General features: G+C 36.8%; 1 protein-coding gene across 2 annotated transcripts in view; it reads right to left on the minus strand.

The window, feature by feature from the left end:
* Positions 1-27,294, minus strand: part of UTS2B (urotensin 2B) — a 79,406-nt gene that overhangs the window by 39,183 nt on the left and 12,929 nt on the right. The window contains exon 1 of one of the 2 annotated variants that reach the window (XM_033855628.2): positions 3,184-3,283. The exons of the other annotated variant lie outside the window; for it this stretch is intronic. Coding sequence (XP_033711519.1) covers positions 3,184-3,283 — 100 coding nt within the window. Of the gene's footprint in view, positions 1-3,183; positions 3,284-27,294 lie in introns of those variants that run through there. 2 annotated transcript variants of the gene reach the window in all.

Raw genomic sequence — 27,294 nt, forward strand, 5'->3', positions numbered from 1 at the left:
TAGATTAGTGAGTTTAAAATTTAGGAGTGGGAATATTGTGGTTTCAGTTAGAGAAATGGCTCATAATTTAGCTAGATTCTTCCTTTAAATTGTTTCTCTTTCCCTGTGTCTACAAAATGTCAACTAATGAACTCAAGAAACTAAGTGGCTAATTAAAGGAATGAAAGCTTTGCTGAGAAAGAAAATAAATGACTTGGGGTAGGTGGCAGCGTCAAAATTTTCTGCATTGACCAAAAACACTTATTGTTGCTCAATTTCCTCAATTTCAAAGTTCCTCAATTTCCATTACTTCACAGACATAGAAAGTATTTGTGATATTCTAGGTTATTTTTTTCTTTGAGTAGTTAAAATAATAGACTAGCAATGGAATTTTTGCTTAACATCAATTAAACAAGGACCCTCGGAGATAATTTAGTTTAAGAGAAAGATATGACCATGCAATAGTGTAGTAATTTTTTATTATAGCTGTTCACTAAAATGTTAAATTACAATCTTTAAAATGCTTTAATTGAAAAAAATAAGGAACATTGTGTAGCCAGGTGCTAATGATTATTTGTTTCAGAAAGAGAACTGTGTTAAAGAAACAGATTCATTGCCTTCAGTTTAGGGAATTTATAAGACTAGGAGGAAGGTAACTAGAAAAGTGATGATCTGAAGCTTTTGTTTGCTTAATTTACAGCCCACTTCTCTGCATATTTAAGTGGAACATTTTTTAAAAAGACAATTAATGTATTTACCATTCTTTACCAGTTTGGTTTCTAGTAATTACACCTGAATGACTGTCCTCAAAAATTCTTGTCACTAACTTTTAAGAAAACCACCTTTTGTAGGAATCTCTGAGGAAAAAGTTTTTTCAAGAAATTAAATTTTTTTTTATTTCTAAAGTTAAGTGAGATATTGCCTAAGAAAAATAGCAAATAAGTCTTGTTTTTATTTTTAGTATTAAAACACATACAGCTTTAAAAGAAAAAAAAAGAATGTACTTTTCATCTGTCTTTGAACTAAAAGTTAGTGTTGATAAAGGAGATGTTTGAATAAAAAAATACCCAAGTGCAGATACCCCTTTAGCACAAATGATGGCAAAGTTGCTCAGACATGAGAGAGTGATTACTTTTGCAAATACACAGGAAAAAACTGATTGATTACTACTTGAGATACTGAAGCTTAAAAGACAGTTGTCTCCTGCTTGTCATTTGAATGTGAAGATTTTTAAGGGATATAGACAAGAAACTTTACCAGAAAGAAACCTGGAAACCCCTCAAATGATAATATACCAAAAAAATTAAATTGCCGTAGCCTTTCTGGTCACAATATTCACTCCTCCACCTTTTGTGGTAGACAGTTTGTCCAGTTTCAAGCTTATCCACTGAGGCAGGCTTTCATATGGCCCCAAGCAAATAAAAGCTGACAGATTGTGCCATTGGTCTTGCATGACGTCTAACACAGAGGATGGCGACCCCTTGGTGTTCTGTCAGCAGACAAATGCTTATTTGAAAACAATGTGTTAAAAGACTAAAGTGAGTCAAACACTTAGTTGCTTTGAAAAATGTGTACATGGAGAGAAGCTCACTCTAATCATCGACAATTTAGATTAGAAAATAATCTTCCCAATAACTAATCTTCTCCATTTATATATAATGAAACTGAGGTCAAAGGGGGTCCCAGAAAGAAATCTTTCCTGTATGTTGCCAATGAAATATACATATCAATATGTGCTATTCTGGGATCAGAGTTGTTATCTAATTATAACCTAGCAAAATGTTTGAGTTGGATTTTACTGTATTTCATATACACATGATATCAGAAGTTACAGTTAACACTAACATCCTAATTTTGCAAAGTCCTTTATGAATGGCCAGATATTTCCCTCCTCACACATATACACTGTGTTAAGAACACTGAAAATCCCATTATTTCACAGGAAAAACAATGAAGTCCTACCAAGTACAATGATTTTGACTGGCCAAAGACAAAATGTGAGCGTCATGGATAAAATCCAGAATCTTTCATTCCCAGGCTTGTATTTAGGTCTCAGGCTTGTATTTGTTTTTCAAAGGGAAAATCCCTATAAATAAATAATAAGGGTTTCTGCATGCAATTTTATTTCCACTGTCAAAAGAACTGCTCTAATTTTCATTGACTTTTAAAACACATTTGAAGCAAAATGGTCTAGTAAAGTTGAATTAGATCTGAAAGGGGAAACTTAATCCCTTTTCTCAACCCAGTGTCATGTAAACAAAATTTATTACGTTCTGTCTTGGTTCCCCCAAGTAAGACAAAAGTAAAAGGCTATCTCCCTCTTCCTGACAAGGAGATCAGTTAGATGATAGATCACCTCAGAGTTTCAAACTGGAAGAGATATTAAAGAGCAATATTTTTAAGTTACTATCTTTAAAATGTAAAGAAATATATAAAAGTTTCAATGAGGTTAAGTTGTTTGCCTAATAAATCAGCATTTAATCTAGCTCCACTGATTCCCAGATTAAAAGCTATTTCCACTACAGAATGCACTGAAAATTTTAAAGAAAGATCAAGTTACCATATTACAAGAGCAGAAAATTATTTCCTCTAACTTTATCGTGGCATATGTTTGTAGACATCATAAATTAAACTATTTCATTTAATATAAGTACCCTAAGTATGTTAGAAATCTGATACAGTCCATGCGTAATGTGGCTGTTAGCATCGTCCTCCTGAAAGTACTATGTAAATTTCCCCATGCATTACTCTCCCCAAATCTCTTCACACACAGGTTTCTTTCTTGATGTGTTCTACTAGGAACCACTCTCCTTTCAAAAGTAACTTATTAATAATCTCATTGGATGAAAATCTCATTTTTCTTTCCTCAAGATGTATTTTTGAAATATGCATAGCACTATCACTATTTACACATTCCCATCTTTGGTCATGGAATAGAAATAAGAAACAGATGCCCCTGGATTAGAAAAAAAGAATGTAGTTGAAATTAATTTAGTACAGTGTCAGTTGAAATTAATTTACTTGAGAAGAACAGCATCACAGATTACATGTAATTTAAAACAGCAACTACTGAAGGGCTGTTTGGTTAAATCCTATTGATGCTTAAAACATTATTGCTATCGTGGTAGAAAAATCAAAGCAATGCAAACAGGAAGATAAGGATTATTTACCCACCTGTAGGATTTTAGATTCGTATGTACATACCTTGGATAAAATATGGCAGCCCATGCACAGATTCTAAAAAGAACATTACAGATAAAGTTAAGAGTCCGAAACAAAGAGTGGTTGAGAGGATCTTGTTCATGTTAAAAATCTTCTGTGCTAGCAGAAAGACTGACTATCCAGGTCAAGACGAATATTTTAATGGCTCTGGAATGCTTCAGAGACCACGTTTAAAAGGTGGCAAATGTGCTTCTACTACAAATGATCTGGACAAAGAGAAAAAAAGCTTATAAAATGTAGTGCACCCTGTCAACATGATTCACTTACTTGGAGAAGTGACAGGTTTGCTACTCAGTCAATGACAAGAAGAACCGAATCAATGTATCTCATACTTGCCCATTTCACTAAAAGCATGCATTCCTATGCATGCACACGCACTCAAACACATGCATAGCATAAAGCAAAGACTGGGACTAGAGACCTGTGGGTTAGCTTTTCATAAAATGAAATGGGAACAATGCCCTTCATTTGGCTAATTTAGAGCCAAATGTGGTCTTCCGGATAGTAATGTTATTTGCAAGCACCACTTCATTTTTAACCAACCAAATAGATTTGAGCTGGGAAGAGCTCAAATTTGAAATGAATCATAATGGGTACATTAACATCTCACTCTGTTGGAGAAGGATGGTTTCATTTTGCTGCAAGCGGCACTTTTAAAAATTAAGGCTGAATCTAATTAATTCAAAGTTGGCAAATGTCCCATCGATTACTCTCTCTAATACTTGCTTTAATTGTGTTAGTTTTCTTTTTAAGTCAAAGTCTTTCAGTATATCTGTAGTTCCAATTTTATGGCTTCGAAGATGCAACAATGACCAATGGCCTTGGCAGTTACTCCTTCTCCCAAGAGACTTAAGGTGTATTTGCTCTAAAACTGACTTGGTTCCACGTATGTGAACTGCAGCACATGATGATGTTAAGCAGATGCAGTAACCAAACTTTTCACCCACTGTTTTAATAAATTTTCTGAATAAAGTCTAAACTACTTAGTTTGATAGGCAGGACTGTTTTTTCTTCACAGACTCATTTTCCACTACATGTCTTTGTGCACAGCTATATTAGACTTCTAATTCCTGAACATATCCTGCACTTTCTACACTCCAGAGCTTTGTTGATATATTTCTGTATGCATGGACTCTTCATCCCACCACCATTTTACCTTCTCAGTCCTCAAGCCTCTGATCAAATGTCACCAGCTCTGTTTAGTCTTCTGGATCTCTCTCTCTTTTTTTCCCTTATGGCCATAACATTTTTAACATTTTTTATTGAAATATAGTTGATTTATAATGTTGTGTTAGTTTCAGGTGTACAGCAAAGTGATTCAGTTATACATATATATTATTTTTTAGATTCTTTTCCATTATAGGTTATTACCAGAGTATAGTTCCCTCTGCTACTTTTTAATCTCCTTTGGACTGCTGCAACACTTTGTTGATAAATCTATCACAACTCAAAAATCCATTCTTTTTATTACAGTTATGCATTTGTGTGTCTGCCTCCACTATTAAATTGTCAATACTTTGAGAGCAGTTATTGTTATAGTCATTTCTATTCCTATTTGCAAGTATCAGAGTGATTTAAAGGAAAAATCAGTGAAAACATAGTTGCTGTGTGAATAAATAATAACTGAAATGTGTGGTAATTTAAAGGCAAAAATGGGATAATGCTCTTCAACGTTATAGCTAGTTACAAAGCTAAATAAGTGAAAAAAATACTTGTGACCCTTTAAATGTCTGTTTTTTCTTGAGCTTAAAAAGTTAAGAATAAACATTGTCTTTGAAACCTGATTTTAAAAGTTTATCATGTTTCTGTCATTCAAATATACCTTGATGTTATCTATCATAGTTTATTCAGTAAGTTATTTAGATTAGCTTTTTGAACTATTTTCTAAAGATTATATCAGTATGGAAAATGGTGTATCAGTATCACTTGATGAACAAAGAATATACAAATGTGATGAAAAATAGTTACAAGTTAAATAGTAAAGAAAAAAGAAAAATCACATATTAAATATATAGATAATAAATCTGATAAATCTTATATAAAATATATTGATAAATTTAATAATCCAAAATGAAGAAAGACCTGAGAATAAATTATTCAATGAAATGAGAAAGTTAAATAGGAGCAAGTCAATATTAAAGACATGTTTAGCTCATGGTTCCTTAATTTAAAAATATATATATTTTTAAATGTAAATAAGATTGTTCTGATTTTTAAAAATTTTGTTATATAGAACAAGGAATCCCATTTCTTATGGGGTTTGCCTTCTCAAAAGAGGCAAAATAATTGGCTTGCTTACTCTGGTAGGGTTGGGTACTGATGACTTGTTTCTAAACAAACTTTTATGTATGACTTTTGTTCCACGTTTGTTTCAGGAAATCTGATACAATCATCTGAATCTTTTCTTCTGTTATATCTTAGTTGATGTTGGCAAGGTGATGAAAAATAAGTTCCTTTTTCATGATCATTCATTCACTGTGGGAAAAAGCTTACAAAGCCCTTTCATTAAATCGTTCATCCCTCTCTCCCTAATAATTAAATTATTCTACTAAATTCTTCTCATGAGTGTAGAGCCAAATTAATTGTTCAAAGAAAAACAAATTTTCGCTATTGATTGTATTGAACAGGTAAATGAAGTCAGCATGTTTGTTCCTGGAGCCACTAGTATGCACAGTAACACAGCAAGGTTATTGCTGCCATTCACTGAGCAATCATCCCATGTCAGGCCCTGTCCTAAGCACTTCACATACAGTATCTTATTTAATTCCCACCACAGTCCTTCAATAATTATGTAATTGTCATATTTCACTTTTTCCAGCAAAGGGAGAAAGTTGTGGAGCCAAAAGTAAAACCTAGACCTACCCACTGCAAAGCCACACTCTTAACCCAAGTTGTCTCTTGCCCACAAGTGGGGAAAAACACAGATGAAAAGTCGTTGATTGTGCCAATAACAGAGACCCCAATTTTAAGAAACTTGTGACACTTTCACTTTGCATTTTCAAGAGCAATTTTTCATCACTTAAACTGTATCTCAATTATAGCGTATACATAACATTTCTATTTTGTCAGCAAAGACATTGTCAAGTTATAATTTACGGAAAGCTTTAAGATTTACGTACACTTTATTTCACATAATGAGCGACGGGAAGAGTCAGGGTCCATATGGTGACTCAAACACATTTGAATAATTACTTTCTGACTGTATTAAAGTCTTGGGCTCTCTTTCCAGTAAGTAGAAAAATTGAACAATTTCATTTTGACCTCTCTGACCCTGTTAGTTCTTGGTAAAAATTCCTGACATATAGTTAAATGAGTGAATGAAAACAGCAGGCAGAAGGAAGAAGGCAAAAACAGAGACTCTGACATTCTGACAAGTGAGTGCATGGATTTTTTTTAAGAGTTCAGAATGGGCTTTATTTGTCAAAATTAAATAGAAATGTCTATTCAAATACCTTGACAGTATTTTAAATTGAGTTATTTGTCTTTTTATTGTTAAATTGTAAGACTTCTTTATATTTTGGATACTAGTTCCTTATCAGATATATGCTTTGTAAACATATTTTGTATTCTGTCCATTGGCTTTTCACTTTGTTGATAGTGTCCTTTGAAGCACAAAAGTTTTTATTTGGATAAAGTCCAACTTATCTATATTTTCTTTTATCGTTTTGTGTTTTGAATATGGCATCTAAGAAACCATTGCATGATCAAAAGTCATGGAGACTTATGACTATGGGTTCTTTTAGAGTTTTATAGTTCTAGCTCTAAAATGTAGGCATTTGATCCATTTTGCATTAAGTTTTGCATATTATGTGAGGAAAATGTCCAGATTTATTCTTTTGCATGTGGATATCTAGTCGCCCCAGCACCGTTTGTTGAAATTTCCCCATTGAATGGTCTCATCATTTTGTCTAAACCAATTGACAATAAATATGTGGTTTTATTTCTGAATTCTTAATCCTATTTCATTATTCAATTTGTCTATCCTTATATTTACACTACATTGTCTTGACTAATGTAGCTTTGTAGTAAGATTTGAAATCAGAACGTGTGAGCCTTCCAACTTTTTTCTTTTTTTTCTGGATCACTTGTATTTCTATATAAATTTTTGGATTAACTTGCCTATTTCTGTGAAAAAAGGCAACTGGGATTCTGATAGGAATTGCCTTGAATTTGCAGATCAGTTTAGGAAATATTGCTGTCAAGTCTTTCAATCCATAAACAAAGGATATCTTTCGAACTACTTAGGTCTTTAATTACTTTCAAAGTTGTTTTGTAGTTTTCAGTGAACAAGTCTTACACTAATTTTATTCAATTTATTTCTACGTAGTTTATCTTTTTGTTGCTATAGTAAATGGAATTATTTTCTTAACTTAATATTTGCATTGTTCATTGCCAGAGTATAAAATACAATTGAGTTTGTATAATGATCTTGTTTCTTGCAAACTTGCTGACCTCATTTATTAGCTCTAACATTTTTGTTTGTTTGTCTGCTTTGCAGATTCCTGCAGATTTTCTATTTAGAAGACTGTGTCACCCACAAATACAATTTTACTCGTTCCTTCCTAATCTAGGTGCCTTTATTCATTTCTCCTAACAATTGGTTTGGCTATAAACTTCAGTACAATGTTGAATAGAAATGGTGAGAGTAGATCTATTTACCTTGCTCCTGATCTTAGGTGGAAAAGTTTTCAATCTTTCACCTTTAAGTATGATCTTAGTTCTGGACTTTTTGTAGATGCCCTTTACCAGGTTGAAGAAAGTCCCTCAACTCTTAGTTTGTTGAGTGTTTTTATTGTAACAGAGTGTTGGATTTTGTCAAATGTTTTTTCTCATCTATTGAGATGATCATGTGGTTTTATTCTTTTTTTTTTGTGGTATGCGGGCCTCTCACTGTTGTGGCCTCTCCCGTTGCAGAGCACAAGCTCCAGACGCGCAGGCTCAGCAGCCATGGCTCACGGGCCTAGCCACTCCGCGGCATGTGGGATCTTCCTGGACCGGGGCACGAACCCGTGTCCCCTGCATCGGCAGGTGGACTCTCAACCACTGCACCACCAGGGAAGCCCTGGTTTTATTCTATTACTGTGGTGTATTACACTGATTGATTTTGGGGTGTCAAATGAAACTTGTATTCCTGGGGTAAATTCCATTTGTTCATAGTGTTTGATTCCTTTGAATAAGTTACTAGATTCAGTTTGCTAGTATTTTATTGAGGTTTTTTACATCTATATTTATAAGGCATATTGTTCTGTAATTTTCTTGCTGTGTCATTGTCCACCTTTAGTATCAAGATAACACTGGCATCATAGAACTAATCGGGAAGTGTTCTTTTATCTTTTAATTTTTTAAGACTTTCTGGATGGAGGAGTCAAGATGGCAGAATAGGAGGAGGCAAATTTGCCTTTCCTCACAAGTACATCAAGAATACATCTAAAGATGGAACAGTTCTCACAGAGGACCTGCTGAACACTAGTGGAAGATCTCAGACACCTAAAAGTACAAGAAAAATTCCCACACAACTGGGTGGGTTGAAAGAAAGAAAAAAAAAAGAAAAGAGGAAATGGGAAGGGACCAGCACCCCTGGTGGGGAAGTGAAGGTGAGGAGAGGTCCCCACACTCTGAAAAGCCCATTCACAGCAGGGAATTCAGCTGGGACAGCAAAGGACCTTCAGGGGATCAGAGAGGAATGCAGCAATCGGTCTGTGGAAGGCAGGACAAAGTAAGAATTGCACATATGGTCCATGCCACAGCCCTGCACACCTCCCAGCCTGAGTCATGTGTCTCCTGGTGCGGAGGAGTACTGGGTGCTGGAAAGTAGTACTTGGAGAGTGGACCCAGGGAGGGGACAGCTGTTGGCTGTGAAGAGACGGTCTGAAGGGACAGGAGTAAGGAGTTCTACAGCCAGGAAAGTTTTTGGAAGAAGCCCGGGCCACTATCGAAGCAAGGTGCCATTGTTGAGTGGCGCATAAGGGGTGGGGCCGCTATTGCAACCCCCTCCTCCACCCACTAGCCCCATGGGCATGGGGAGGGGCACCCCTCAAGCCAAGGCCTCCTCTGACTGCACAGGCTCCAGCGGGCTTGCACATGCTGCCCATGCCAAGGCCTCCTCCAGAATCAGACCTGGGCACCCCAGTCTGAGACGGGAAGCCGCCAGTGCTGGCAGGGGCTGAGTGCTAAAGTATGGGGTTATGAGAGCAGATCCAAGTAGAGGACCACTGTTGGCTGTGCAGAGACAACCTGAGGGGATGGGAGTGAGGGGCTCTGCAGCTGGGAATGTTCCTAGAGGAAGCATGGTCTGCCTTGGAAATGAGGTGCTATTGTTGAGTGGTGTTCAAGGGGCGGCGCCGCCACTGTGACCCCCTTCCTGACCTACCAGCCCCTGCCTTCACGGGCACTGAGAGGCACTCCCAACAGAGCGAGTGCTCCCCAGTATGTTGCAACTTCCTGCCAGTCTCTGTCGCAGGCATTTCACGCACACCCCAGTCGTGCCCACCTTATCCCTACCCAGCCTGAGTGAGTACGTGCCCCAATGAGCTGCTGCTTTTGACACCTCTTGCCTGGGTGGGGAACAGAGGCCTGAGGGTGATGCACATGCAGAGGTGGGGCCAAAGCCAAAGCTACACCCCAGGGGTTGTGAAACTAAGGAAGAGGAACCGAAATCTCTCTGTGCAGCTGTACAAACCATGGATTAAATCCCCGTGATCTGCTTGGTAAACCCTATGTCTGTGGAATACTTGAATAGATAACAAGTGCTCCCACAACTGACACTGGACTAGCTTTAGCAGCTGACTTTAGGGACAAGTACACATGGGAGTTGGGCGAGGTTAGAGTCTGTTCTGCGCCCACAGTGCTCATAACAGTTCCAGAGACCTAGAGGTATTTAAGGGCCATGAGTGGATGCGAGGGTTGGCTGTGGCTCATTGTGGGTGCAAGGATATTGACAGCAGAGGCCTCAGGAAAATATTATTATTACTATCATTATTTTGTTTTGTTTTGTTTCATTTTGTTCTGTTGTTGGTTTTGGGGTTTTTTATTTATTTATTTATTTTTCTTTTCTTTTTTAAAATTTTTATTAGATTTTTATTTTTCTATTTTTATTTTATTTTTTTGTTGCTTTGTGTTTTATTCTTATTTTTGTTTTTGGTCTTTGTTTTGTTTTTTGCTTTTTTGTTCATTTTTCTGTGTTTGTTTTATGTTTTCTTTATTTTAGTTTGCTTCCTGTTTTTGTTTTGTTTTTGGTTTTTGTTAATTTTGTTTTTATTGCTTGTTTTGGTTATGGGGTTCCTCTGTTTGTTTGGCTGTTCTCTTGTTTTTTGCTTTCTTTGGGTTTTTTTTGTTGTTTTTGTTGTTGTTTGATTTTGCTGTTACCATAGGTCTTGGGTTTCGTTTACCTGTTTTTTTTTCTTTCTTTTTTTTTTTCTTTTATTTTTGGTCACACCATGCAGCTTTCCAGGTCTTGGTTCCCTAGCCAGAGGTTGGGCCTGAACCTCCAGGTTAAGAGCACCGAGTCCAAGATGCTGGACCTCCAGAGAATTCTCAACCCCAGGGAATATTAATTGGTGTGAGCTCTACCAGAGGTCTCCATCTCAACACCAAGACCCGGCTCCACCCAACTGCCTACAGGCTCCAGTGCTGGACACCTCGTGCCAAACAACTAGCAAGACAGGAACACAGCCCCACCCATCAGCAGACAGGCTGCCAAAAGTTGTACTAAGCTCACAGACACCCCAAAACACACCACCTGATGTGACCCTGCCCTTCAGAGGGACAAGACTCAGCTCCACATGCCAGAGTTCAGGTACCAGTCCCTCCCACCAGCAAGCCTACACCAGTTGCTGGACCAACCCCACCCACAAGGGGGCAGACACCAGAAGCAAGAGGAACTGCAACCCTGCAGCCTGCAGAAAGGAGACCACAAAAACAGTAAATCAGGCAAAATAAGATGACAGAGAAATACGTTGCAAACAAAGGAGCAAGGTAAAAATCCACAAGACCAAATAAATGAAGAGGAAATAAGCCATCTACCTGATAAAGAATTCAGAGTAATGATAGTAAAGATGATCCAAGATTTCTGAAAGAGAAAGGAGGCATGGATTGAGAAGACACAAGAAACGTTTAACAAGAACCTAGAAGAACTAAAGAAAAACAGTGACGAACAACACAATAACTGAAATGAAAAATACACTAGAAGGAATCAATAGCAGAATAATTGAGGCAGAAGACTGGATTAGTGACCTGAAAGGTAGAATGGTGGAAATAACTGCCATGGAGCAGAATAAAGAAAAAAGAATGAAAAGAAATGAGGACAGTCTCAGAGACCTCTGGGACAACTAAACACACCAACATTCGAATTATAGGGGTCCCAGAAGAAGAATAAGAGAAAGAGAAGGTGTCTGAGAAATTTTTGAAGAGATTATACTTGAAAACTTCCCTAACATGGGAAAGGAGATAATCACCCAAGTCCAGGAAGAACAGAGAGTCCCATACAGGATAAACCAAGGAGAAACACACCAAGACACATATTAATCAAACTAACAAAAATTAAATACAAAGAGAAAATATTAAGAGCAGCAAGGGAAAAGCAACAAAGGAATCCCTATAAGGTTATCAGCTAATTTTTCAGAAGAAACTCTGCAGGTCAGAAGGGAGTGGCAAGATATATTTAAGTGATAAAAGGGAAAAAACATACGACCAAGATGACTACCTGGCAAGGATCTCATTCAGATTGGACGGAGAAATCAAAAGCTTTACAGACAAGGAAAAGCTAAGAGAATTCAGCACCAACAAACCAGCTTTACAGCAAATGCTAAAGGAACTTCTCTAAGTGGGAAACAGAAGAGAAGAAAAAGACCTACAAAAACAAACCCAAAACAATTACGAAAATGGTAATAGGAACATACATATTGATAATTACCTTAAACGTAAATGTATTAAATGCTCCACCCAAAACAGACTGGCTGAATGGATACAAAAACAAGACCTGTATATATGCTGTCTACAAGAGACCCACTTCAGACCTAAGGCCACATACAGACTGAAAGTGAGGGGGTGGAAAAGCTATTGCATGCAAATGGAAATCAAAAGAAAGCTGGGGTAGCAATACTCATATTGGACAAAATAGACTTTAAAATAAAGACCATTACAAGAGACAAGAAAGGACACAACATAATGATCAAGGGATCAATCCAAGAAGAAGATATAACAATAGTAAATATTTATGCACCCAACATAGGAGCACCTCAATACATAAGGGAAATGCTAGCAGCCATAAGGGAGAAATTGACAGTAACACAATAAGAGCGGGGGACATTAACACCCCACTTACACTAAAGAACAGGTCATCCATAAAGAAAATTAATAAGGAAACACAAGCCTTAAATGACATATTAGACCAGATAGGCTTAATTGATATTTATAGGACATACCATCCGAAAGCAGCAGAATACACTTTCTTCTCAAGTGCACACAGAACATTCTCCAGGATAGATCACATCTTGCATCACAAATCAAGCCTTGGTAAATTTAAGAAAATTGAAATTGCATCAAGGAAAAATTGATAATCAATTACAGGAAAATTGAAATCAATTACAGGAAAAAAACCCTGCAAAACATACAAACACAGTGGGGCTAAATAATGTGCTACCAAATAACCAATGGATCACTGAAGAAATCAAAGAGGAAATCAAAAAATATCTAGAAACAAATGATATAGAAAACACGACAACCCCAAACCTAAGGGATGCGGCAAAAACAGTTCTAAGGGGAAAGTTTATAGCAATACAATCCCACCTGAAGAAACAAACAAACAAACAAATCACAAAAAAAAACCTAACCTTACACCTAAAGCAAGTAGAGAAAGAAGAGCAACCAAAACCCAATGTTAGTAGAAGGAAAGAAATCATAAAGATCAGAGCAGAAATGAATGAAATAGAATTGAAGAAAACAATAGCAAAGATCAATGAAACTAAAAGCTGGTTCTTTGAGAAGATAAACAAAATTGATAAACTTTTTGCCAGACTCATCAAGAAAAAAAGGGAGAGGACTCAAATCAATAAAATTAGAAATGAAAAAGGAGAAGTTATAACTGACACCACAGAAATACAAGGCATCCTAAGAGACTACTACAAGAAACTCTATGCTAATAAAATGGACAACCTGGAAGAAATGGACAAATTCTTAGAAAGGTACAACTTTCCAAGACTGAACCAGGAAGAAATAGGCCACCATCACCCTGATACCAAAACTAGACAAAGGTATCACACACAAAAAAGAAAATTACAGGCCGATATCACTGGTGAACATAGATGCAAAAATCCTCAACAAAATACTAGCAAACAGAATCCAACAACACATTAAAAGGATCATACACTATGATCAAGTGGGATTTATCCCATGGATGCAAGGATTCTTCAATGTATGCAAATCAATCAATGTGATACACCATATTAACAAACTGAAGAATAAAAACCATATGATCATCTCAACAGATGCAGGAAAAGCTTTCAACAAAATTCAACACCCATTTATGATAAAAACTCTCCAGAAAGTGGGAATAGAGTCAACTTACTTCAACATAATAAAGGCCATATATGACAAACACACAGCAAACATTATTCTCAATGGTGAAAACCTGAAACGGTTTCCTCTAAGATCAGGAACAAGACAAGGATGTCCACTGTCACCACTTTTATTCAACATAATTTTGGAAGTCCTAGCCATGGCAATCAGAGAAGAAAAAAAAATAAAAGGGATCCAAATTGGAAAAGAAGAAGTAAAACTGTCACCGTTTGCAGATGATATGATACTATACATAGAAAACCCTAAAGATGCCACCAGAAAACTACTAGAGCTAACTGAATTTGGTAAAGTTGCAGGGTACAAAATTAATTCACAGAAATTGCTTGCATTCTTATACACTAACAATGAAAGATCAAAAAGAGAAATTAAGGAAATAATCCCATTTGCCACTGCAACAAATACAATAAACTACCTAGGGTTAAACCTACCTAAGGAGGCAAAAGACCTGTACTCAGAAATCTATAAGATACTGATGAAGGAAATGAAAGATGACACAAACAGATGGAGAGCTCTACCATGTTCTTAGATTGGAAGAATCAATATTGTGAAAATGACTATACTACGCAAAGCAAATTCAATGCAATCCCTATCAAATTACCAACAGCAGATTCAATGCAATCCCTATCAAATTACCAATAGCATTCTTCACAGAACTAGAACAAAAAAATTTCACAATTTGTATGGAAACACAAGAGACCCCAAATAGCTAAAGCAATCTTGAGAAAGAAAAATGGAGATGGAGGATTCAGGCTCCCTGACTTCAGACTATACTATAAAGCTACAGTAATCAAGACAGTATAGCACTGACACAAAAACAGGAATATAGATCAATGGAACAGGTTAGAAAGCCCAGAGATAAACACATGCACCTATGGTCACCTAAACTATGACAAATGAGGCAAGAATATAAAATGGAGAAAAGACAGTCTCTTTAATAAGTGATGCTTGGAAAACTAGACAGCAACATGTAAAGGAATGAAATTAGAACTTTCCCTAACACCATATACAAAAATAAGCTCAAAATGGATTAAAGACCTAAATGTAAGGCCAGATACTATAAAACTCTTAGAGGAAAACATAGGCAGAACACTCTTTGACATAAATTGCAGCAAAATCTTTTTCAAGCCACCTCCTAGAGTAATGAAAATAAAAACAAAAATAAACAAATGGGACCTAATGAAACTTAAAAGCTTTTGCACAGTAAAGGAAACTATAAACAAGACAAAAAGACAGTCCTCAGAATGAGAGAAAATATTTGCAAACAAAGCAACTGAGAAAGGATTAATCCTTAAAATATACAAACAGCCCATGCAGCTCAATATCAAAAAAACCAACAACCTAACCAAAAAATGGGCAGAAGACCTAAATAGACATTTCTCCAAAGAAGACATACAGATGGCCAACAAACACATGAAAAGATGCTCAACATCACTAATCATTAGAGAATTGCAAATCAAAACTACAATGAGGTATCACCTCACACCAGTCAGAATGGCCATCATCAAAAGATCTACAAACAATAAATGCTGGAGAGGGTGTGGAGAAAAGGGAACCCTCATACACAGTTGGTGGGAATATAAATTGATACAGCCACTATGGAGAACAGTATGGAGGTTCCTTAAAAAACTAAAAATAGAACTACCATATGACCCAGCCATCCCACTCCTGGGCATATACCCTGAGAAAACCATAATTCAAAAATATACATGCACCCCAATGTTCATAGCAGTACTATTTACGATAGCCAGGACATGGAAGCAACCTAAATGTCCATCAACAGAGGAATGGATAAAGAAGATGTGGTACATGTATACAGTGGAATATTACTCGGCCATAAAAGGAATGAAACTGTGCAATTTGCAGAGGCGTGAATGGACCTAGAGACTGTCATACAGAGAGAAGTAAGTCAGAAAGAGAAAAACAAATATCATATAATATTGCTTATATGTGAACTCTAGAAAAATGATACAGATGAACTTATTTGCAAAGCAGAAGTAGAGACACAGATGTAGAGAATGGACTATGGATACCAGTGGGGGAAGGGGGTGGAATGAATTAGGAGATTGGGATTGACATATCTACACTACTATATATAAAATAGATAACAAATGAGAACCTACTATACAGCACAGGCAACTCTGCTCAATGCTTTGTGGTGACCTAAATGGGAGGGAAATGCAAAATAGAGGGGATATATGTATATGTATAGCCGATTCACTTTACTGTACAGCAGAACCTAACACAACATTGTAAAGCAACTGTGCTCCAATAAAAATTAATTTAAAAAAATAGTTTCTGAAGGATTGGTGTTTATTCTTCCTTAAATATTTGGTAGAATTTGACAGTGAAGTCATCTGGTCCTGGACATTTTTGTGTGGGGATTTTTTTCTGAAATACCAGTTCCATCTTCTTATTTCTTATAGGTCTATTCTACTTTTTGATTTGGTTTTGGCAGTCTGTGTTTTTCAAGGAATTTGTCCATTTCATCTAGGTTATCTAAATGTTGGCATAAAAGTCTTCATAGTATTCCTTTATATGTCTTTTTTATTTCTGTAAGATTAGCAGTAGTTTGGAATTTGATTATATAAGTTTTAAATCTAGAAACAAAACACTGAGATATTTGTCACTTATTTATCAAGAAGAGCCATGAGATACAAAGACCTCTCTGGCAGAGTCCAGGGGAGAGTAATAGTAATAATAGCATATACAACTAATACTGAACACCAACAAGAATTGACATCCAGAAGAGACTTTACTCCAGTGGATGAGCATGGCATCAGGAACTTCTAGGCACCAACACAATATAATGTGGGAGTTTAGTCTGTTTTCAAGTAGCATTTCTGATAATGATTCAGAGCATGGTAAGTGTCTGAGTACAAGTTACGTAGGGGCTTAGATTCTGGTCCAGACTGGGAACTTAGAATATATGCTTCTTCACTTGTAGCACTTAATGCAAGACAGAACAGCATTCAGAACTGTAACTGAGGTGAAATCACTGAGCAAAAAATCATATGAAATATAGCCTATGGGAACAGAAAGAGATGAGAAACTGGGTTCAAAATCCAGGCTCTACTAGAGGATGAAAAATTAAATTAGCAGTGTCTCTGTAACAAAAAGGATTCTCTAAGCTTATAAGCAGCAGGAAGCCAGACTCTTAGAATTGAGATCAGAGGAAGAAACTGTTAAAAAATAAAATAAAAGGTTTGGGCCTCAGTTTAAAGAGTAGACTCCTTGGCCAAGAGGGGCCCTTTGTTATAACAAATGTCTCTAAATTCACCTTCTTTTTTCAGTTACCATGGAGATGGTAGTTGTAAAGACAGTCTATCCTTCTATCATGGATCAGGATCTCCATGTGCCACTAACATTTAATCAAAACTTTTTTCTCTCCCATCTTAAAACAAACAGCAAATAAACTTTATTAGACTACTCACATAATCCTCCACCTACTGTTCCTAGCTTCTCCACCCTACCATGACCAAACTTCCTGAAGTAATTTCCTGCCTCCACTTCTTTCTCATATATTTACTTTAGCCTATTTCAATCTTGCCTTCACCTTCCTCTTCCCAACTCCACTGAAATAGTCCTTCCCAATAATCTTATTGCTGCTAAATGCAGTGAACACTTTAGCTTTTCCTTTTCCTGGATATCTTTTCAGAATCTCCTTTGTTGACCACACCCTTCTTACTTGTGTTCTCCTACTTTTCTTGTCATTCTTCTTCAGTTTCTTTTGCCATTTCCTCCTCCTCTGACCTTTAAAGATGAACTTTCTCAGGGTTTGATTCTAGAATCTCTTTTCTTATCATGCTTCAAACTCTTCTAGGAAATGTATGACTTTAATTCTTATCTACATACCAGTGACTCAAAATTGTATACCTCTCACCTCACCTTTCTTTTGACTACCATACCTGGACTTCTTACAATTTTCTCAACCACATCTAGAAGCGAATCATTCATTTTTCACTCTAATGTTTCACTTCTCTTCCAATGTTTACTACCTGAGTAAGTAGCAGGGCCATTTACCAAGTTATTCATTCAAGAAACCCCTTCCTCTCTCTTCCTTTCCATCTTTTCCAACCAACTGCAAAGTTCTGTCTAAACATCATAGGTATTTTTTCAAATCTTTCCATTTCTATCTTTCATACCACCTCTCTAGACTAAGAAGCTATTATCTCACACCTACGTTACTGAAGTACCCTTATTACCAAGTCTCCTCACATCCACTTTTGTCCCCTTCAGTCCATTTTCCAGGAAGCTTTTAGAGTAATCTTTTGGAACTGCAAATACCTGTCTGTAATACTCCTACTTAAAACCCTTCAGTCTTATGTTCATTACACTTAGGATAAAGATCAAACGTCATAATACAGTCTATGAGGTCCTGCACTGTCTGCCTCTACCTACATCTTCCATCTTGTCCAGACCCATCTTTCTCTTACCACAGTTCAGCCACAATGACCTTCTTTCAGTTCTTCAAAAATGTCACTACTTTCTGCCACAAGGACTTTGTACCTGCAGGGAGGCGCACTCTCTTCTCTCCACTTACACACACACACACACACACACACACACACACACATTTCCTTTTAAGCTTCAGTTAAAATTGTCACTTCCTCAGCAAAATCTCTGATTTTCCAGAGTAGGTGTGCCCTCCCATCACAGCCTCTCACTGTGCCGTACTTTTCTTAATAGTGCATATCTTAACTCTAAATCGATTACTCATGTATGTTTTTGTGCATTTTCGGTCTCCATTGCACTATAAGATTCAATATGCTTGTAAGATTTATGTTTGCCTTGTTCATAACTATATCCCCAGCAACCAGAAGAAATCCTGGCCCACAACTGTCTCCCAAAAAGTATCTAATGATCAAACAAATGAATAGATAAGAAGAATGAGTCCATTTGTAGTCCTATTTGTGCTTGGGTACTTTCCATTAGTTTGACTAATTCAAACTCCACCTGCTAGAGGGAAGAAGGCTCCTTACTATTCTAGACATAGAATAGGGCTATCTCAAGAAAGGTGGAAGGATGGGTATCTCTAAAACTAGTCAGGGCTGAGACTTCCAAATTGAGAATTTCCGTGCCCAGAGGAAAAAAGGACAAGAGAAGACAAAGGCTGGCATATAGTATTCTTTGTTTTTCTCCTAAATGAGGAAATAGCTGGCACTGAGCATGTGAGGTGAAGGGAAACCGAACATGACTTTGAACTAATAGGCAAACTAACTAATAATATATGAACACCTTAATGTGTATATAGACCAGGCAATAAACTGTAATGGTGTTTGCTATGCTTGAGAAAGAATGTCATTATCTGTGAGGAAGAACAGTGTTGGAAACCAACTGATGTCAGAAAAGGAAACTGGCAGGCATGCTGCAGTTCACTTAGAATCTGAATCAAGGCTTCATCCAGCGGAGCTCAGGAACAAAAAGCATTTTTCTATGAGAATCTCTTCAAATGAAGAGCTTCCCTATAAGTTCTTTGCCTTTTCTCCTTGTGTGTGACTTTGGGATTTGGACTGCAGATTAACCTAAAGATTGTGTCTGTTATGAGTGTCTGACTCATAGAGTAATTCATCTAATGTGTGGCCATCTTCCTGACCTTACACTTATTAGGAACTAATCTCAGGAGTCCTATTTGCTGTTCTCTGAACCTGATTTCAGCTTTTTCCTTTCTCTTACTCTGAGAGCTGGTTTAGAACTTGCCTCACTTTGCAATGGAGATAGAATACTTTTAAGAGATCATTCTTTTGTTCACACAGTTCCCATTGTCTAGCAGATCCTTATCCTTCATTTAAGCTACCTGGAAAACTTATTTTTAAAAAATCAGAAGTCCAAGATTGTATTTTCCAATTAAGAATTCCAAGAACTCCTTAAGGCAGAATAAATTGCTTCTTCTTCCATATACTTAGAGTATAATATAATTCTATGTGTTACTGTACTTGTGGCATCATACTGGTTACTCCTTAAGTCAGTGTCTGGATTGCCTTCTAAATCTGAGTTGCCTGAGGACAAGGATAGTAATTCCTTATTTTTCATTGTAATATATATCTTCCAGCCTGTGGTAAGAATTAAGAGAGAAAATATGAGAGGTAAAAAATTTAGCATTATGCATTCCACATATTTTCCCTGGGAAGGAAGAATTTAAGACAAGAATCTGGACAGAAGTATCTAGGAATGTATTCTCTTTTTTAAAAAAATCTCACAGTTAATTCACAAGTACCTATTTATACCCAACCAGGTAACCATCAGTGAGCCAAGAGATATGAGGGATGAAAGAATTAAGAAGCTGTGCTCCATAATGGTTATAAATGGTGGTTACAATGAATAATTATACCACCATTCATTATCTTTATTTAAACCATCTCTATTTACTAAGAAATTAATTTTAAGAAAACATTATTCATCATAAAATGTACTTAAAGAAATATTTGCATTGTTATCCAGCCAGATTAAATGTGCTTTGGTCACCTACCTTAGAAAAAACAAAGTAATACATTTTGCTCTACCATATAATATTGGGACTTCCAAGCTCTGGGCTCCAGTCTCCCCATTGTAAGATGCTGAGATTAGTTATGTCTGAGATCCTTTCCGCTTAAACATTCTGTTGCAATATTCTGCCGAACACTTTCTTTTTTTTCTTTAACATCCTTATTGGAGTATAATTGCTTTAAAATGGTGTGTTAGTTTCTGCTTTATAACAAATTGAATCAGCTATACATATACATATATCCCCATATCTCCTCCCTCTTGTGTCTCCCTCCCACCCTCAATATCCCGCCCCTCTAAGTGGTCACAAGGCACCGATCTGATCTCCCTGTGCTATGCGGCTGCTTCCTACTAGCTATCTATTTTACATTTCGTAGTGTATATATGTCCATGCCACTCTCTCACTTTGTCCCAGCTTACTCTTCCCCCTCCCCATGTCCTCAAGTCCATTCTCAACATCTGCATCTTTATTCCTGTCCTGTCCCTAAGTTCTTCAGAACCAATTTTTTTTTTTTAGATTCTATATATGTGTTAGCATACGATATTTGTTTTTCTCTTTCTGACTTACTTCACTCTGTATGACAGACTCTAGGCCCATCCTCCTCACTACAAATAACTCAGTTTCGTTTCTTATTATGGCTAAGTAATATTCCATAGTATACATGTGCCACACCTTCTTTATCCATTCATCTGTCGATGGACACTTAGGTTGCTTCCATGTCCTGGCTATTGTAAATAGAGCTGCGATGAATATTGTGGTACATGACTCCTTTTGAATTATGGTTGGCTCAGGGTATATGCCCAGTAGTGGGATTGTTGGGTCATATGGTAGTTCTATTTGTAGTTTTTTAAGGAACCTCCATACTGCTGTCCATAGTGGCTGTATCAATTTACATTCTCACCAACAGTGTAAGAAGGTTCCCTTTTCTCCACATCCTCTCCAGCATTTATTGTTTGCAGATTTTTGGATGGTGGCCATTCTGATTGGTGTGAGGTGATTCCTCATTGTAGTTTTTTTGTTTTGTTTTGTTTTTTGTTTTTTTGGTATGTGGGCCTCTCACTGTTGTGGCCTCTCCCGTTGCAGAGCACAGGCTCCGGACGCGCAGGCTCAGCAGCCATGGCTCACGGACCCAGCCGCTCCACAGCATGTGGGATCTTCCTGGACCGGGGCACAAACCCATGTCCTTTGCATCGGCAGGTGGACTCTCAACAACTGCGCCACCAAGGAAGCCCCCTTATTGGAGTTTTGCTTTGCATTTCTCTAATGATTAGCGATGTTGAGCATTCTTTCATGTGTTTGTTAGCAATCTGTATATATCTTCTTTGGAGAAATGTCTATTTAGGTCTTCTGCCCATTTTTTGGATTGGGTTATTTGTTTTTTTGATATTGAGCTGAATGTGCTGCTTGTAAATTTTGGAGATTAATCCTTTGTCAGTTGTTTCATTTGCAAAAATTTTCTCCCATTCTGAGGGTTGTCTTTTCGTCTTGTTTATGGTTTCCTTTGCTGTGCAAAAGCTTTTACGTTTCATTAGGTCCCATTTGTTTATTTTTGTTTTTATTTCCATTTCTGTAGGAGGTGGGTCAAAAAGGATCTTGCTGTGATTTATGTCATAGAGTGTTCTGCCTATGTTTTCCTCTAAGAGTTTGATAGTGTCTGGCCTTACATTTAGGTCTTTAATCCATTTTGAGTTTACTTTTGTGTATGGTGTTAGGGAGTGTTCTAATTTCATTCTTTTACATGTAGCTGTCCAGTTTTCCCAGTGGCTGTCTTTTCTCCATTGTATAGTCTTGCCTTCTTTATCAAAGATGAGGTGACTGTATGTGCGTGGGTTTATCTCTGGGCTTTCTATCCTGTTCCATTGATCTATATTTCTGTTTTTGTGCCAGTACCATACTGTCTTGATTATTGTAGCTTTGTAATATAATCTGAAATCAGAGAGACTCATTCCTCCAACTCCGTTTTTCTTTCTCAAGATTGCTTTGGCTATTCAGGTCTTTTGTTATTCCATACAAATTGTGAAATTTTTTGTTCTAGTTCTGTGAAAAATGCCATTGGTAGTGTGATAGGGATTACATTGAACCTGTAGATTGCTTTGGATAGTATAGCTATTTTCACAATGTTGATTCTTCCAATACAAGAACATGGTATACCTCTCCATCTGTTTGTATCCTCTTTAATTTCTTTCATCAGTGTCTTATAGTTTTCTGCATACAGGTGTTTTGTCTCCTTAGGTAGGTTTATTCCTAAGTATCTTATTCTTTTTGTTGCAGTGGTAAATGGGAGTGTTTCCTTAATTTCTCTTTCAGATTTTTCATCATTAGTGTATAGGAATGCAAGTGATTTTTGTGCATTAATTTTGTATCCTGCTACTTTACTAAAATCATTGATTAGCTCTAGTAATTTTCTGGTAGCATCTTTAGGTTTCTCTAGGTATAGTATCATGTCATCTGCAAACAGTGACAGCTTTACTTCTTCTTTTCTGATTTGTATTTCTTTTTCTTCTCTGATTGCTGTGGCTAAAACTTCCAAAACTATGTTGAATAAAAGTGGTGGGAGTGGGCAACCTTGTCTTGTTCCTGATGTTAGTAGAAATGGTTTCAGTTTTTCACCATTGAGAATGATGTTGGCTGTGGATTTGTCATATATGGCCTTTATTATGTTGAGGTAAGTTCCCTCTATGCCTACTTTCTGCAGGGTTTGTATCATAAATGGGTGTTGAATATTGTCAAAAGTTTTTTCTGCATCTGTTGAGATGATCATATGGTTTTTATTCTTCAATTTGTTAATATGGTGCATCACATTGATTGATTTGTGTATATTGAAGAATCCTTGCATTCTTGGGATAAATTCCAGTTGATCATGGTGTATAATCCTTTTAATGTGCTGTTGGATTCTGTTTGCTAGTAGTTTGTTGAGGATTTTTGCCTCTATATTCATCGGTGATATTGGCCTGTTGTTTTCTTTCTTTGTAACATCTTTGTCTGGTTTTGGAATCAGAGTGATGGTGGCCTTGTATAATGAGTTTGGGAGTGTTCCTCCCTCTGCTATATTTTGGAAGTATCTGAGAAGGATAGGTATTAGCTCTTCTCTAAATGTTTGATAGAATTCACCTGTGAAGCCATCTTGTCCTGGGCTTTTGTTTGTTGGAAGATTTTTAATCATAGTCTCAATTTCAGTGCTTGTGATTGGTCTATTTATATTTTCTGTTTTTTCCTGGCTCAGTCTCGGAAGGTTTTGCTTTTCTCAGAATTTGTCCATCTCTTCCAGGCTGTCCGTTTTATTGGCATATAGTTGCTTGTAGTAATCTCTCATAATCCTTTGTATTTCTGCAGTGTCAGTTGTTACTTCTCCATTTTCATTTCTAATATTATTGATTTCAGTCTTCCCCCTTCTTTTCTTGATAAGTCTGGCTAGTGGTTTATCAATTTTGTTTATCTTCTCAAAGAACCCTTTTAGTTTGATTCATCTTTGCTATTGTTTCCTTTGTCTCTTTTTCATTTATTTCTGAACTGATCTTTATGATTTCTTTGCTTCTGCTAACTTTGGGAGTTTTTTTGTTCTTTTTCTAATGAACATTTCTTATAAGCTATTTGTAGCATGCAAAAATCATCTTAAAACAAAAGATAATTCAAGGTTCTTGTCATACATTTTCACACCTAATATAATACTGAACACAATAATAGATCCACAGTAGCCTCACAAAAAAATCATTGATTTAAATTATGAAATCATCACTGCTTTGTTTAGCTTAGAATGGTTACTCTTTTTTCTCAGTAAATCTATTTACTGTATGTGTGTTCTAGTTTATTTTTCCTTTTCTTCCATTTGTAGTGGTGGCTTTCTGCTTACCCACAATATGTCACTTTCCTCTCCTTGACTAAGCCATCTCCTCTCCTTTTGGTGAATTCCAGGAAGTCTTTTTGGGTGGCTAAACAAGTTTAAGAATTTATATAAGCCTTCATCAAACCAACAAAAGAATTTGTCTCATTCTAACGGGTGGCCTGAAGAGTTTAATGGAAAACAAAGTCATTTAAATATGCTTGGCTTGGACAACCCATTTTGCTCAGTCTTGGTTGACTCACAATGCTACCTTGCCAACCACAAATTTCCTTTCATTTTGCACCACGATATTTTTCAAGATTTCACTGTGAGAAATCTTCTATGTTGTCATTACATTAAGTAATGGATGAAATTAGATATTGAACAATTCAGTTTTATTAATTAATTTCTTGATGAACTTAATACTCCTAGAGAAACTCAGTGCAAAGAGCAGTGTTTTAGGGAGAAAATGCCATTATCATAATGAGATTTCTTCCTTTGACACAAGCCATTAGGTGGGATCAATATTTATGAAGCTTTTATCCTGACGTATAATTTGTAACTCCTGCCAGGGTATGACTTTTTAGCTCAGCTGTTCTTAAGTCCAGTAAGTACTGTAACAGGATGAACTCAGAATTATTGCCACTACTGGAAGCTTTGCTAGGAAATGTGAGTTGAGAGGAAAATAGTCCCTGGAAAGTGAGTTATGTAGAAGCAATCAGTTTTGTTGACTGCTGAGAGTCAACTCCATACTTAGCTTTGTTACGAGACATCTTCATCAAGCATCCCTTACAACCCATGAACAGATTAATGTCTCTGGGGAGGGAAAATTTGAGACAAGAACTGGGACAGTAGTGTCTAGCAATATATTCTCTTTTCAAAAAAATCTCACAGTTATTTCACAAGTACCTATTTATCCCCAACCATGTAACAACCAGTGAGCCAAGAGACATGTGGGATAAAATCATTCAAGAAGCTGTGTTCCATAATGGTAAGAACTTATTACTAAGATTCAGAATGCCTAAGTTCAATCTGTGATGCACCACTTGTGAATGTCATGATAATTGGTGAGTCCTGATTTCTTTATCTTCTTCCTCATCTGCTGTTCTTCCCAGTATTTCAAGCTGATGGTACAAGCAACAACTGTTCATTGTCTGTGGAGTATTATATACATGTTATTGACCCACACCAAAGCCCTCTGGAATTGTAGTTTTCTGTGTAGCCAGACATAGAATAGGATGGGACATATTCATTTAGGTCCAGCTTGGTGAAGAATATATTTCAAAAGAGAGACTTAGCTGATGACTTTAGAATGAAATCTAGTAGAGTTCCTGAAGCAACCTTCATCCAGTGAAAGGGATTTGAAAAATAGTTATGTTGGTTTTCTTGACCTTGATTGGGAAAACTCTGAAGCATGTACTTCACTGTCATCCCAAATTCCCTAGCGGATTTTACTCCAGTTGTCCACAATCGTATCTTGCTTGATAACATACTCTATCGGCTTTCTTCCCTTCCTAGGCTCACTTCTCCTCTCCCCATCAGTCTCTTCTGGTATTTCCTCCCCAATAAACTACCTATACTTGAATCCTTGTCTCAAGGTATGCTTCTGAAGAAAGCAAATTAAGACACCTCTAATAAAATATAATATTCACATATTGTTTTTAACCTCAAAACTCCATTGTACAGAAACTCAACAAACACAAGATATGTGTGTACTGCTTACCTTTTCCCTCACTTACCATATAAGACAAAGAAAAACTACATTGCTGTAAAAACATAAAGAGCACCAATTAACTTCAGAGACATATTCAACCTGCTCACTGATTTCATCATCTATAGATTAGGTATAAAGACAATTTAACTCTAGCACATTTACAATTTGCAAATAATCTATTTGGGCTAGTAGACATTTGGTGCTATCTAAAATATCCATCAGCATATTTGGTCCATGCCAAATGGCTTTGGACAGGATCAAATAGTTCTAAAAATATAAGGACATTTTGGCATAGACCAAATATCTAATGGACCAAATGTCTTACGGACATTTTGGACAGGACCAAATGTCCTGCAAGGATCTACTTGTCATGTATTTTGTTAGTTTATGTCTCTTCTTGTTTTATCTTGTATGTAAGTCAGAAACATAAAATAGCCACTAGACTCCATTGCAGTTTCAGAAATTGCCTAAAGCACTGTGGAGATATTTATAATAGTTCAAAAGACCTGCTTTGGGGTTCTTTAGCTGCTTGAGCACTAAATAGTCCCCTCCGGTAAGCATGGGGAAATTTCATGCTTATAGTTGCTGCAGATTTCTCATTAACTAATTCCCTAAAGAAGCTTTGCTTCACCCCTGGCAGACCTTTCCTCTCCAGCACATGAGGGACGGGCTACTGACAGGAACGAGAGTGCAACCCATGAAATTAAATGAACGAGAGACTCATAGGAATTATGTGAAGAGAAAGAATCAGCAATCTTCACTTCCCATTTTAATTAGCTAATGAACGCCTGGACAGGCACTGAGTCATTTATTGAGGCAGAATTCTGTTCCGACCACTCTGTGTGAATACAGAATCATAGATTCTTGGAACCTGAGCTTGCTTTGAATACTAAGCTTGACTTTGAAGGCTCTCCATATCTAGCCTCAACCTAACCCTATAGTCTCCTTGCTGACCACATTTCCTCCATATTCTAGTATACTGTGTTTTAGCCTGGGCACTTTAGAAAAGAAAACCTGAGGCAAAATTACATGCTTATGTTTTATTGGAGGGTACTGAAGGGTGACAGAATATGCCACCTTAAAATATGCCATTTTGACATAAGGATTATTTTGAGCTAAAGACACCTGAAGAATACTCAGGTGAAATAAGGGCACTGTGACCTCCTCTTTTTCTTCCTGAAAGCAGGAGATAAACCCACTTATGGAACATGCCCTCCTAATACCAAGAGGAAAGTAGCATTCTTAGCACTGAGAGAAACGTATAAAAATAAACCTTGTTAAACTACACTTATCTTTCTGGTCACTTTTCTACCCAATGAACTATCCTAGTTCTAGCCCCACTACCTTGCCACATTTTCACCATTTACTACTCTTTGCCCAATTCAGTATATAGATGCATTCAAATCTAGCTGCTTCATTGGGTCTTCAGTTACTTATGAGGGCTCTCTGTCATGTAAAACTCATATTAAATTCACTTTTATGCTTTTCTCCTGTTAATCTGTT

Source organism: Tursiops truncatus, chromosome 4 (genome assembly GCF_011762595.2).
Source record: "Tursiops truncatus isolate mTurTru1 chromosome 4, mTurTru1.mat.Y, whole genome shotgun sequence".
Classification (NCBI taxonomy): domain Eukaryota; kingdom Metazoa; phylum Chordata; class Mammalia; order Artiodactyla; family Delphinidae; genus Tursiops; species Tursiops truncatus.